Source organism: Chiloscyllium plagiosum, unplaced genomic scaffold (assembly GCF_037043375.1).
Source record: "Chiloscyllium plagiosum isolate Xiang-an unplaced genomic scaffold, Cpla_swu_hap1 HiC_scaffold_25, whole genome shotgun sequence".
In the NCBI taxonomy this organism is placed as follows: Eukaryota; Metazoa; Chordata; class Chondrichthyes; order Orectolobiformes; family Hemiscylliidae; genus Chiloscyllium; species Chiloscyllium plagiosum.
The window spans coordinates 56,175,599-56,190,189 of NW_028270163.1; the positions used below are offsets into that span (position 1 = coordinate 56,175,599).

Consider the following 14,591-nt stretch of genomic DNA (forward strand, 5'->3'; position numbering starts at 1 on the left):
AGGAAGGCAGAGCAACCACTTTCTGCTGGAGATCAACAGCTCCCCCGTGGAGATTGTGAACAGCACAAAATTTCTTGACGTATGCCTGGTGGAGAATCTCACCTGGACCCTCAACACTAGCTCCACAGCCAAGTCAGTCCAATAGCATCTCTACTTTCTGTGCAGGCTAAGGAAAGCCCACCTCCCAAACCCCACCCTCACCACATTCTACAGAGGGTTCATTGAGAGTACCCGGAGCTGCTGCATCACATCCTGGTTCAGGAGTTGCACCATCTCTGATCATAAGACCCTACAACGGATAGTGAGCACAGCTTCGAGGATTATCGGGATCTCTCTTCCCTCCATTACAGACATTTACTGTACTCCACATGCTGCATCCGAAAAGCTAACAGCATTGTGGAAGACCCTACACACCCATCACTTAAACTCTTCTCCCTCCTGCCAACTGGCAAAAGATATCGGAGCATTCAGCCTCTCATACTGTGCAACAGTTTCTTCCCCAAAGCCAGACTCCTTAACACTGTATAATCAGACTCTTATTTCATCTGAAATTTTTTACAAGACTTCGAATTGCTGCTAGAAAAATGTCTATTATCTTTCATTCTTCTATAACTGTAACTTATGCACTTTACACCCTGTACAATTGAACACTTTGTGCTATCCGTGTAGCATCCTCAGTCCTGGAGGAATACGGTCTCATTTTTACTGTATCAGTTGTATCTGGTACAAATGACAAATAAAAGCTACTCTGAAACAAAATGACTTGACTTCAGTTAAACATGAACTTGAGAATAATGCATGCGATAGGAGTTTTTGTGGCAGTTTACATGCAAGTGTAAACGAATCCTTTTTCTCACCATCTAGAGAAACATTTTCTTACACATCAGTACAGTAGTGTAGCTACTGTGTTATTAAACCTGGGAACGAGGGTTCAAATCCTGATTATTAAATGATTATCGGAATAAGAGTTCTTTGAAAATAATGAAGTCAAAACTGGTATGAATTCAAGTTCTTACCAAGTGTCTGGGCTGGTTTCACCGAGTTGAGCTTGGTCTCTGCAGCTGGAGTATCAGTATTGCGAGTTGCAAGAGGCTTAGCAACTGGAGCTGTGGATCTGTCCACAGCATCTCCTGTCCATCGAAGGGTGAACTGGAGCGTAGGACCCTGAGAAAAGGTTTCAAAAGGAGGTAACCGCTGCAAAATATAAAAACAATAATAATTAGAACGAAGACTTGACAGTCACTGCTACAAAATATTACCAGACAGGAGACTGGAAGAACACAAAGCCAGGCAGCATCAGGTGGAGGAGAGCTCGACGTTTTGGATACAACTCTTCTTCAGGACTCCAGTCCTGAAGTGTTACACCCAAAACATCAACCTCTCCACCTCCTGATGCGGCCTAGCTTGCTGTGTTCTTCTAGCCTCCTGCCTATTTTTTGTCCTTAGCAAAATGTCAACAAGCTGACTCCAGGATCTCAGATTATAAACCATAGGTAGATTTCTCAAGCTGACAATGGAGATTTGCTCAAGTGCAGTGAAAATGCCCTGGTCACAGGCCAACAAAACGGACAGAGCAACGCATTTAATTCAGAATTGCAATGTCTGGAAATGAAACAATTCCAGGGTCAACACTCACCTTCCCATCCAGAATGGTTTCCCATGTTGCTCTTTTCTTGCTGACAGGGCATTCATCCATTTCCTGCATGGCTACTTCATATTCCCCGTCAAGGAGCTGCAACCTCCTACAGATCAACAACATTCAATTCAGGGAAGTACAATACTTGCACAAAATTTAACAATGTTAACGGTGACAGCAGTGAGTAGCATTAGTGAGAAAAGATCAAAAAAACTGCTACTGAAAAGGTACAGTAAGTCAAAAGTGCACTTTTATTCCAAAACACACAACAGCTCCACAGGACATCTATCCCCCAGATCTTGCCTTAGGACACCCACACTGCAATGGCTGGGATTGTCATCTCTGGAAAGAAAAGTTTTCAGAGTGTCTGTATTTCGAACCTTTAAGATAGGTGTTTCCAGTATGATCTTAAAGAAAATCAATTAAACATGGACATACAAAGTAGAAACAGGAGGAGGCCATTCAGCCACTCGAGTATGCTCCACCATTCAATAGGTTCATGGCTGATCATCCTACTAAGTACTATGTTTCAGCTTTCTCTCCATATCCTTTGATTCCTTGAGCTCAAGAACTAGATTTATCTCCTTGAAAAGGGAACCAGTACATGTAAGTACATTTTCTCAAGCATGCTTATCTGTTGCAAATTCCATCTTACCCAGACTACTCTGGATCAAAAATTATCCTTGAAAGGAAAGACAAGGTATACACATGTATAATCCTCTACATTGTACACAAAACAGAGAACTACTTACCTATTCTTATCAAAGACTGTCATCTGAGCAACAAATGTTTTCTCCCCATCATCTTTGTGAGACGAATTACGCTTTCGCCTACTCGGAATCTCGTCTGTTACTTCTTAAAAAGACAATATTATGAGTGAAGATATGTTATCTTTTAATTATAGGATCAGGTTATCTGATTAGTTTCAGCATATGCACAACGGTCAGCCTACCAGAAACCATTCCAGATAACCATATTGAATGATACAGGAACCAAAATTAATCACAATGCTGGCTACAAGTTTAAACCCATTTAATTCAAAACATTTAACATTCTTTTTCCAGTTTTGTTGGTTATGGTTTCTTGAGACGCTTGCATCCCATTAGGAACCGACTGTAAACAAGCTCACAGGACTTTTTAAAAAAATACAAAACGTAGTAAGAGCTTCAGTCAAGAGCACAACATTTCTACTGGACAAACCCAATGTCCAGGAATGTAGAATATGCAGTAAACTTGGAGCCATGCAGCAAAAAAAAAACAAAAGAGATTGGGAATGATCACTGAACAGCCAACTGTCCAGTTTGATTTGAGTTTTCATATTATAAATTAACACCTATTGTTGATGCCACACTGAATTAGAAACCTGCAAGAGGATTATGGAATCAGAATTCCGACAGAGCAAAGGTGGTCATTCAGCCGTTCAAGTCTGCACCGACCCTCTCACCCAGGATCTCACTTGAGCCCCCACTCTCTCCCTGGAAGCCCATATTTATAATGGCTAATCCACAGACTACATACCACTGAGCACTATGAGAAATTTAGCATGGCCAATCCACCTAACTTGCACAACTTTGGACTGTGGGAGGAAACCGGAGTAGCCAGCAGAAACCCAAGCTGATATAGGGAGAATATGCCACACAGATAATCAGCCAAGGCTGGAATCTAGCCTGGGACCCTGGCAATGTGTGACAGCTGTATGTACTGCCTTTTTATACTTAGGTTGAGCAAGTGGACAAAAAGTAAATACTTGGCAGATAGAGTTTCACGTAGCAAAGTGTGGAGTTATGCACTTTGGTCAGAAGAAACAGAAGGCTCACCACTAAACGCAGAAACAAAATATGCAGGACACAGATCGGTGTATTGTGCAAGGAACAAAAGGCTATATACAAGTTGAGCAAGTAATTAAGACTGCCAATGGAATTTTGGTCTTTATTGTTCAGATGTATGGAGTCTGAAATAGGGGAACTTTTGTTAAAACTATACAGTGCTGGTGAAATCACAAATGGAATACTGAATGGTGTTTTGGTCCCCATATTTAAGACAGATAGACTGCTATTAGAGGCAATTCAAAAGAGATTCACTCAACCGATTGTTGTCATCAAGAGGTATACTTCGCAAGAATGGCTAAACAGCCCACCATTCATCAGATGTCAGACTGGGCAATCTAAAACAAGATTGAGGGGGTTTAACTGAGCAGTTGAGAACACGTCTTCACAAGTGGGGTATCTCAAACTAGGAGACAACTACAGAAAAAGAGCATCTAAAAATGAGATGCCAAATAATTTCTTCTCCCATAGGGGTGAATGTCGAGAATTCTCTAGAGTGCCGTGATGCTAGATCATTGAAAGTAGCTGAAGGAGGGTAGATAGATTTTCCCAAGTTTTGAGTGTTGACGGTTGAGAGACTCTGGCATGAAAAGGTGGTTAAGGCCTGGGACAGGTCTGCCGTGATTGGATAGGCTTGATGGGCTGAATGGTTTACTCATTTCTTACATTCCTTACACTGTTCCTCATATACAGAGGAATCTCAATTACCTGAAGGACAGGGGTGGGGAACATTTCGTTTGGTTAGTCGAATGCCAGTCAACATAGCCAAACATCGGGACTTTGCATTATTCAGATAATCCAAAATTCGGTCAATCAAATGCCAGATGATAGAGGTTCCTCTGCACAAGGTCATTTCAACCATCTGATAACCGACAGCACTTTTACAATTTCAACACTGACTTTCAAATTATTCAACCAGCTTCTAAATTAAGGTAGCAACAATTCTTGCAAACAGGATGCCACTCACTAAATTAAACTAAACAAAAACAAACCTTCTGGCTTAGCGAGCAAACCTACATCACTGAATAACAGTACAGACTTCATACAGAATAAAACATTTCAATTTAAATGCGAAGATAAAGTTAAAATTTCAAAACATTTTTAGTCCGAAATATGGGCAGCATAGTGGTTAGCACTGCTGCCTCAGTGTCAGGGGGCTGGCGATTCTGGTCTCAGGCAGCTGTTTGTGTGGTGTTTGCACATTCCTCAGTTGAGGGTTCTGGAGGAAAATGGCATTGTCAGAACAGATGTGATGGAGATGGAGAAACTGGAAGAATGGCATGGAGTCCTTATAGGAAGCAAGGTGTGAGGATATATATTTGAGGTAACTGTGGGAGTCAGTGGTTTTGTAGTGAATATCAGTGGCCAGCCTATCCCCAGCATGGATTTCCTCCCACAATCTAAAGATAGGCAGGTCAGGCAGATTGGCCAAGCTAATTGCCCATTGCGTTCAGGGATGTGCAGGTGAGGAGGATTAGCTAGGAACAGGGCAGGTGGGATGCTCTTTACAGGGTCGATGTGGACTTGATGGGCTAAATGGCCTGCTTCCACACTGTAGTGATTCTATAATTTATGTACAGTATTAGTGAAATCCCAAACTTTACAAGGCTCAGTAATCTAGTGAAGTACAGTAAGAATTCCCTCAGCCTAAACTGGGATCTACTTACCAATATTTTCATTAATCTCACCATTGGTCAGTCCATTCACTTCCCTTCGACCTGGACGGGTCACTCTGAACAGCAACGAATAGGATTTTACCATATGGCTGTTACTGGGCTCAAACTCGTTGCTAGGAACTGCTAGGGAAGGACAGTTGCCTGGTTTGGATTGGCTGTTGTCTGGATTCAAAGGCACCTGCTTTTTACCTGTAGGCACTTGCTTGATAGGACAACTAACATCCTTGAAAAAGACAAGAACAAGTTAATGAACTACTTGCTCAAATTCAAATTGCAACAAAGCTTTCAAAAGAGTAATTTGTAATACATTCATTACTAAACCAAAAAAGTAGAGCTAAAGCACTAACTTATTGCAGACAACCAATCTTAGATATTGGCGATTCCAGAACCAATGAAATTGGGTTTGGGGAAAGGAGGACAAGAGAATTTCCAATCCACCTCTAACAGACACACGATAGCGCAAATGGCCTAAATACAAATCCTGTGAAACGCGAGAACTCCAGGACAAAAAGGAATGCTCACAAAGCGTCATCACCTGGAGCAGATGAGCTGTGGGTTGCAGAGCTCAAACAGCAGCTTACATCACTGCAGTGCATCTACAAATCCAAGGGCTCCATGAATGCTCCATCTAATGAAATTAACGTAATGGGGAACAGTTTTGTTATCAGACTAGTAACCTGCAGGCCATGATTAATAATCTGGAAGCACAATTTTAAATAACATGATGGTAACTGGGAACACAAATACAAGTAAAAATTCGACAAGTAATGGTGACTGTAAGACTGCCACAATCAAAACCACATCCGTCACTTAGAAAAGGTAACTGGTCCTCTTTATCCAGTCTGCTTTATATGTGACTCCAGAATCTCCACAAGATGGTTGACTCTGAAATGCCCCTGAAAGAACCTCGCCAAGCCACTCAATTGTATTCAAGGTGACTCATACCACCTTCGAGGGGATTCAGGATTGCGCATCAAATTGGCATTGCCAGATTACCCATAGCCTGTGAGTGAATAATAGAGACACTGGAAAATAGCATCATGACATTATTCAATAAGGAAGAGGGTAAATGTCCAATATTCTTATTTTTTCACTTGATTCAGGAACCCCTATTGTAATGCATATTTGCAATGAGAAAGGGTGAAGATCCTTCAGGCTGGACTCATGCTAATTTGTGAGCTTGAAGATATGAACAGGATCATATCGGCCAATTAAGTCAAGACTTTTCCAGTACAACTCAATCTCATTGTGGACTTTTAACCATCTCATTTAATTCCCCAGGGAAACTTTGTGCCTGACTTGTCAAGCACTGTAAAAGTACACTGTCACAAACCCTCAAGTAAACATACTAAGTTTCTTAGAGGACACTGAAATTTCAAATTTTCAGCTAAGTCACTCCAACATCCACTAATCAACTTTCGAGAATATAATAAACAAGCATCCTAGATAACATTGCAGGCTAAGATAATTAAAAATCTGTATACGCTACCTTACGTTTTTTATGACAGACTTTAACAAGTAGCACCTCCAAGGATACAGAGTTTTGTTCATTCTCTGAGTTTTGAGATGGCTTTTCTAGTTAAGGGAAATAGACAGTCACAGATTCAAAATGGTGAAAAGGTGTTAAACATTCCAAATCATTAAAATTTGAATTCAAACTGAAAAACTAATTTTATCAGAACATTGTTCTACTCAGATTTACCTACAAAGAAAACAAGTAGCAAGTACAGCTATTCAAATAAAACACACAAGTTAAATCAATACATTGTTGTAGGCTGTATCTCAGGCTCTGACACAAGGTTACATTTTCCATTCTACAGTAAAGACTCAGTCTACTAAAACAATACCAAGTGGCACAATGGCACTGCCAACAAAATAAAACAAAACCATGAATTCAAGACATCACCTCTCCCACACTACCTGACGAGCTGAGGAGGGTTCCCTGCACGTTATATCCAGAGGATGCTGTACATCGGGACTTTGACATTATGATTACAACTTCAGTGCCCACTGGTCACAGCTAATGCTGATTCCAAGAAAAATGACATTACATCCTGACACTCTAGCTTTACTATATTTGGATTACATTTGTAATTACTGGGTTAAACAAGTGGGAGTAGTTCCTGAGAGAGCACAAGCGTAATAAAAAAAAATAGGACCAGTCATACTGATGCTTCAGGGAAAGAATCTATTTTAATAATAGTCAAAATTCAATTAAACAGGTGTTAAGTACAATTGCAGACTGTACTTAAAAGGCAAAATAACTGGAGAGGTATTAAGAATTTACCAATGATACTGAAGTCGAGCTACACTTCTACTGGACATTAATACATATGCTAAGAAATTTTAGGCTTAGTTAAGGCACCCATCCATTTAAATTGAATGGTGGAACTGTAGCCAAACCCATACCTTAAGAATGACAAGTGAGTGAATTACAGTGATTACTCTCAAATCAAAGTTCAGGACAGCAAATAAAAACAGATGGTCAGAATGATCAGGTAAATGGGATGTGTCATGCTAGGGCTCAGTCAGCCATAAATGTGTTCGATGGTTTCATAAACTGTAGCAACAGCCATAGAATTAACTGGCCAGACAGAAGGTGAAATCCAACCAGATCCTCTAGGGCCTGACGTACTTTATGGCTGAAAAAAATACTCTATACAGAGTATGCAGTAGTTTAATGATCATTTTCACTGTCATCATGTACAATAAATTTGCTGAGCCAGTAAGATGACCAGAGGGTGCAAGCACTAGTTGTTAAATGTCAATTTTGACAACCACAAGGATGTTCGCTCAACAACTGAAAAAAGAACTGGACCACAGAACCTACAACTAAACTGATTCAGGGAAATCTGATTAATACATTTCCAATGGCCTCAAATCCCTTAGACACACAGGCTCAGCTCTTGGACATACTATCAGGCTCTCAAATCCTTGGATTCACTACACGCAATTAAAATCAGTGCTTACTGGAAAGCTGTGACAAATTTATATATTGCATAAGTATGGAGATCATCTGTATATGCAGCTTAGACAGAGCATTAGTCAAGGCCACATTGAAGTTGTTATGTTTGAGTAAGTTAATCTCTCATTTTTCTATATTCCAATGAGTACAGGCCCAGCCTACTCAAAACACTCTTCCACACAAGTCTTCGTGTCTGGAATCAGCCTCTGGAATCTTCTCTGGACTCTCTCCAATGCCAATACATCTTTCCTTGTATAAGGGGACACAGATCAGTCAACTGTGGTTTGACTAGCGCCTTGTATAGTTTTATTAAAACTTTCCAATTTTTATTATTCATTCCTTTTGAATGAAAGGCCAACTTTTCATTTGTCTCAATTAGCTGAACTTGGATGCTAACATTCTTGTTGGGATTCAAGAAGAGGACTCCCAAATCCCTCTGTTCTGTAGCTTCCTGCAGTTGCTGCATTTAAGACTGGAGATCTGTGACCAGCGGAATGCCACAAAGATCGGTGCTGGGTCCGCTACTTGTCATTTTACATAAATGAGTTAGATGTGGACATAGCAGGTATTGTTAGCAAGTTTGCAGGTGACACCAAAAGTGGACAGTGAAGGAGGTTATCTCAGATTACAATGGGATTTTGATCAGATGAGCTAATAGGCTGAGGATTGGCAGATTGTGTTTAATTTAGATAAAATGCGAGGTGCTGCATTTTGGAAAGGTAAATCAGAGCAGGACTTAGACACTCCATGATAAGGTCATGGGGACTGTTGTTGAACAAAGACCTTGGAGTGCAGGTTCATAGTTCCTTGAAAGTAGAGTCACAGGTAGATAGGATAGCGAAGGCAGCGTTTGGTATGCTCCCTTTTGTTGGTCAGTGCATTGAATACAGATGTTGGGGGGTCACGTTGTGGCTGTAAAGGATAGGACAATTTTTGAATATTGTGTGCAATTCCAGTCCACTGCCTATTGGAAGGATTTGCCAAACGTGAAGGAGCTCAGAAAAGATTTCCAGGAATGTTGCAACAGTTCGAGGATTTGAGCTATACAAAGAGGCTGAAAGGCTGGGACTATTTTCCCTGAAGCGTCAAAGACTAAGGGGTAATCTTAGAGGTTTGTAAAGTCAGGAGGAACATGGATGGAATATATAGACAAGGTCTTGTCCCTGGGGTGGGGAAGTCCAGATCTAGAGGGCATAGGTTTAGGGTGAGAGGGGCAAGATATAAAATGGATTTAATGGACAACTTTTTTTTTAAAACGCAGAGGGTGGTGCATGTATGGAATGAGCAGCCAGAGGAAGGGGAGGCTGGTACAATTACAGCATTTAAAAAGCATCTGGATGGGTATGAGAATAGAAAAGGTTTAGAGTGATATGGTAAAAATGCTAGCAAGTGGGACTAGATTAGGTTGGGATATCTAGTCAGCATGGTAGAGTTGGACCAAAGGGTCTGTTTGCAAGCTGTACATCTATGATTCTAAATAATATTCAGCCCCGTCTATTTTTCCTGCCAAAGATCACTTTATCCCATATTATATTCCATCTGCAACGTTTTTGCCCACTTAATCTTCAAGGATATAGGCTGCCAATTGCTTATTCTTAACCCATCCACAAACCTGGCTAAAATATATTCACTTTCTACATTCAAATCATTAACATATATTGTAAATTGACTGCAGCTTAAGGAAAGACCTCTGAGGCAGACCACAGTTACATTCTGAAAATCCCTCCCTTATACCAACTTAGTATTCCGTTAGCCAATCTTCTATCCACGTCAATATACCACATCCTTCGTTTCACTTTCGTGACAGGTACAACCAAAGGGAGCTCCAGAATTTTAATCAAGCATAGTGAAGTGGTGATGATTTTGATACTGATGTTCTTATGCCATTCTTAGCGATATAGATTTTGCATTTTGAAGTTATGTCAGGAGCCTTGTTAAGTTGTTGCAGTGTCTCTTGCCAATGGTACACACTGCTGTCACTGTGCAGTGGTAGAGAGAGTAAAATGTTCAATGTGGTGGACAGGGTGCCAGTCAAGCCGGGCACAATGATCTAGAAAGTGTTGCGCTGCTGGAGTATTGTTGGAGCAACACCTAAGCAACTGACATATATTCCATTACACTCCTGACTTGTGCCTTACAGGCAGCAGACAGGCCTTTGAGTTTGGGGGCATGTTACTCACCACAGAATACTCAACTTCTGACCAAAAATCAACACGTATAGCCCCTTACACAAGCTGCGGCTGTATAATGGTTACAACCACAAGGTGCACTAACTTCTGACATAACTGCATTTGTACAAAGTTATCATGGGTGGGGTGCGCGTGAGTACTATTTATCCTTTAACATCATACGCCAACAAGATACAACCTTGGCATTTGTTTGTTCACTATGTTATTCATTTCTTCTCATTATTCTTTTACTAGTTCATCTCTTGCAGAAGTTGAATACTTGCTGAAACATGGACACCAGTTACAATGCCCAAACCATCATCTTCCACATTCAATGTTAGCACATTCACAATTGAACAGCTGAACATGACCCTATACTCATTCTCAAACATCATCCACATCATGGGATAGTGAAGAACTGTAGCCAAGACTAAATTTTATGTCGATACTACTAATAATACCAAGCATTTAGCTCAACTAATTCAGCACAAACCTTACACCTTGATCATTTACATGGCCCAGCTACTCATTGTTTCAGGAGAAAGTGAGGACTGCAGATGCTGGAGATCAGAGTTGAAAATGTGTTACTGGAAAAGCGCAGCAGGTCAGGCAGCATCCAAGGAACAGGAGAATCGACGTTTCGGGCATAAGCCTTCCTGAAGAAGGGCTTATGCCCGAAACGTCGATTCTCCTGCTCCTTGGATGCTGCCTGACCTGCTGCGCTTTTCCAGCAACACATTTTCAACTCATTGTTTCAGCCAGTAAACAGAACCACTTCATCTTAAATGAAAGGAACTGTCCAATTTCCCAAAGGAACACACTGAAATCCAGCACAAAAGCTTTTATTGATTAAAAACATGAAATCACAAAAATTGACAGTCCAGTGATCAAAAGCAAAAGGAATTTCCAGGCATTAGAAAACAGACAGCCTGATTAGTAATTAAAATACAGAATCCCAGCCATGTGGTAAGTCCACCCTCAAAAGGTTACCAAAAGGAAGAGAAGACTCTTGCAATCAGTGAGCTAAGCAGATGACTAATAACGGGTGTAATCAGCTTAATGTTATGGGTGGGTGACTTGTAAGTCTATGCAACATACTGTACTACATTAAAGTTTAAAATTCTGGACCTCTGGAAAAGCACTACGAGTGTACCTACATGTGGATTTCAGGGGTTCAAAAGGATGCATCTCACCACCTGAGGGCAACTAAGGATGGGAAATGAGTGATCAAGCCAGCAACATCCATGGCCCATGAAAGCTTAATGAGTGACAATATCAGAAAATCTTGGTTCCAACACTGAAGCAACAGTCCTTCACCACCCCACTCACTACTTCTAAAGAAGTTATACGGGTGATGATACATTGTACATAGAAACAATAGTTAATATTGAGGGCATATAATCTATTCCATTGAGCTTCACTTACAGCTGCTTCCTTATACATACCATTTTTATGGAAGAAACCAGTAAATGTAAGTTGCAGATGAGCTGTCAAACTGAAGTAAAATTGAAAGAAAATTAATTCCCTTGTACTTCACAAATGTTTGTATACAAATAGCAACCCATTATACAAGAGTCAGCACAACCAACATTACAACGCAATTAACTTTTGTAACTGCACCATTTACAGCTGGCTTTGCAACTGTAACTTGTCATTGACCTGTTTTGTGGAGTGGGAACAGGTGCATTATAACAAATACACTGGGAACAAGAAAATTGCCATATCCTATTGTCTAACTAAGCTCCAAGCAGGTCTCTGGAAAATAAGATTCAGACTGCTTAAATCAGAATGACAATGAAACTGGGATATGTAAAACCTAGCTGACTCCAAATTTCAGTGCATTATGTCCCATTGAGCCAAGCCTATGAACAGTCAAACGTTTGCATTGGCTACTCAGGATTTGGAAACTGACAATATTGGATTAGCTACTTTGTTAAACTACTCATATGCCTGGTATAAACATGAGGTAGCTTAAGAGTAAAATACTGGGTAGGTTTCAACTTTAATGGAACAGACCAGAAAGATTTGAAGTCTTTCAACAAGATTCAAACTATTCAAACGTATAGTCTGTCCAGGTGGCAAGCTGGCTGCTGTCAACACAGTGATTGGGAAATGTATAGTGTCATAAGGAAATGCTCAGTTCATCTTTTCTTTTAAACTTGTAGCCTGTCCAGCAGGTAGGTGATTTGATTGAAGTCGAAATCCTTTATGATATGGTAGACATGGAAGAGAGGGAGAGGAAGGGTACAAAACTAATTAGCACATTTCTTTTAAAAAAAGGGTTGTGCAATTTCAGAACACTAGCTCAAAACTGAAGATGGAGTTAGAGAATTTTTGTTTGTGAAAGTTAAATTCCCTTACCTGTTAAGAACCTACGGTTAAGGGATATATGTGGAATTTGGAATTTGGAACAAAAAAATCAGCTATATTCTTAGTGAATGAAAGAGCAAGCTTGAAGGGCCAATTAGCCTACTATTGCTATTTTGTACACAAGATGGCAAACATAATTTCCCTTTTGCTGTAAAATAACGCAATCCACCTTTTCAGCAGACAGCTACAAGGTCACGCAGCTACCATCTCAGAGCTACCTCACATCATGAAACTCTATTACACACTAATTACCTGGGGATTCCTGTACAATTTGACAGTATTAAGGTTTATACATGCCATCTACCAAATTTATAAGTCAAGAAACAGGCCAGAACAATGAGATCAGTCACAATGTCTGAAGACCAAAGCAGGAAAGTTGCAGAAGACGTTAGCTTTGGCTCAGCATCAAGCTTAATAATTTTGATTGAACTTTCATTGGTAGACGGTGAACATTTGGTACAGGTAGTCTTGAGACAATGACTACTGCTCTCAAAAGGATTTTTTTTAAAAAAAAATCAGCTGTCTATGACTACCATAGCCAAATATGTTCTTGCATAGCATGAACAGGTTTGATTTTGTCTGGGGAGACTACTCAGGGTCCAGAACATGTCTAGTTTTCTGCCTAATGCCATATAAACAGACATTTCACAACTGATCCATTACCACAACATCCAAACAAGCAAATTACATACTTGTTTTTAAAATCTCCAAGGGAAGAACATTGTGATTAATCTTGCAGCCTATTGAAGTTATACACTAATTGAGAGAGACAGGGCATTTCAACCAATGATTTTTGTTTTAAAAAAACACACATTGCCTCCTGAAATAAAAATATTTCAGTTGTACTCTTGAATCATTCGGCAATGCAATTAGAAGATTTGGCAGAAACCTACGTGCATCAAGCTGTTAAAAAGCTCCAGAGGCATCTTCATTTGGTGGCAATTCATAATGAGACACTACTCTAGGGTGCAATCAAATCATGAAGCAACATTTCTGCTGTTAAAAATCATGAAACTCAATCTTAGCATAAAAAAGCTTTGACTTAAATTTGAAAAAGGGTTTATAAATACAAATGACACGGCTGCAAAATGCTACACACAGGGTTAAGAGGTGTACATATTACGCAAAACAAAAATATTCCAAATTCTCAGTTTCAGCTAACGGCATGCTCCCAGTGGTAGTTAACTATCTCTTATCTAATTTTCCAGCCAGTTGAGCATGTTTTACCATTTAACAGGCCTGACAATCAGAAGTTGAACACCCTCTCAGGCAACCTTCCTGCTCTCTTCCGCACCATTAAATTCTCTGCGGATCACTAGTGGTACAGTGTACAGTCCCAAATGTGCTAGAAGACTCAACGTACATTAGGGGTCAAGCTGCACCACACAAGTGCACATTTTCACTCATTTTGAAACTAACTTACCTGGGAGATTCCTGCTCTCCCCTCATCTTCTCTACTTTGGCCAGCATATCATTCACTTGAAAGGTTTTCCTGCAGCATTGAAAAATATATTTAATTTCACATATCATTACAAAAAAAGGTTAACTCATCCATTAAATACAGTTGGAATGACCTCAAAATTCACATCTCAACTTACATTTTGACAATTTGAAGAGTGTTAATTTGGAAAGACAGACTTGCACTTCCATACTGCCTTTCAGTACCACATGGTGCTCCCCAAGTACTTTATCAATAACTTGGGTAGGCACTTTTTAAATATAGGATAGCAGTCAATGTGTTTTTGGGAGCTGACTATGCACAATGAGATACTGACCAGATAATCGGACTGTCTTTTAATAAGGATATTGGTAATGACACCAATGATACCACCACTTTGTTTGAAAGAGCGCACGTAAGTTCTACATCCAACTGGGGGAATCAACAGTTTAAGCATCCAAATGCCAGCACATTCGATTAAAAATAAACTATAAACACTAAATCTGATAGAA

At 40.1% G+C, this 14,591-nt stretch overlaps 1 protein-coding gene across 1 annotated transcript in view; it reads right to left on the minus strand.

Moving 5' to 3' along the window:
• Positions 1 to 14,591, minus strand: part of LOC122562302 (polycomb protein suz12-like) — a 53,783-nt gene that overhangs the window by 12,574 nt on the left and 26,618 nt on the right. The window contains exons 4-10 of the mRNA XM_043715122.2: positions 14,065 to 14,133; positions 11,717 to 11,766; positions 6,628 to 6,713; positions 5,130 to 5,361; positions 2,389 to 2,491; positions 1,637 to 1,742; positions 1,017 to 1,194 (exon numbers count right to left, since the gene is read on the minus strand). Coding sequence (XP_043571057.1) covers positions 1,017 to 1,194; positions 1,637 to 1,742; positions 2,389 to 2,491; positions 5,130 to 5,361; positions 6,628 to 6,713; positions 11,717 to 11,766; positions 14,065 to 14,133 — 824 coding nt within the window. The remainder of the gene's footprint in view (positions 1 to 1,016; positions 1,195 to 1,636; positions 1,743 to 2,388; positions 2,492 to 5,129; positions 5,362 to 6,627; positions 6,714 to 11,716; positions 11,767 to 14,064; positions 14,134 to 14,591) is intronic.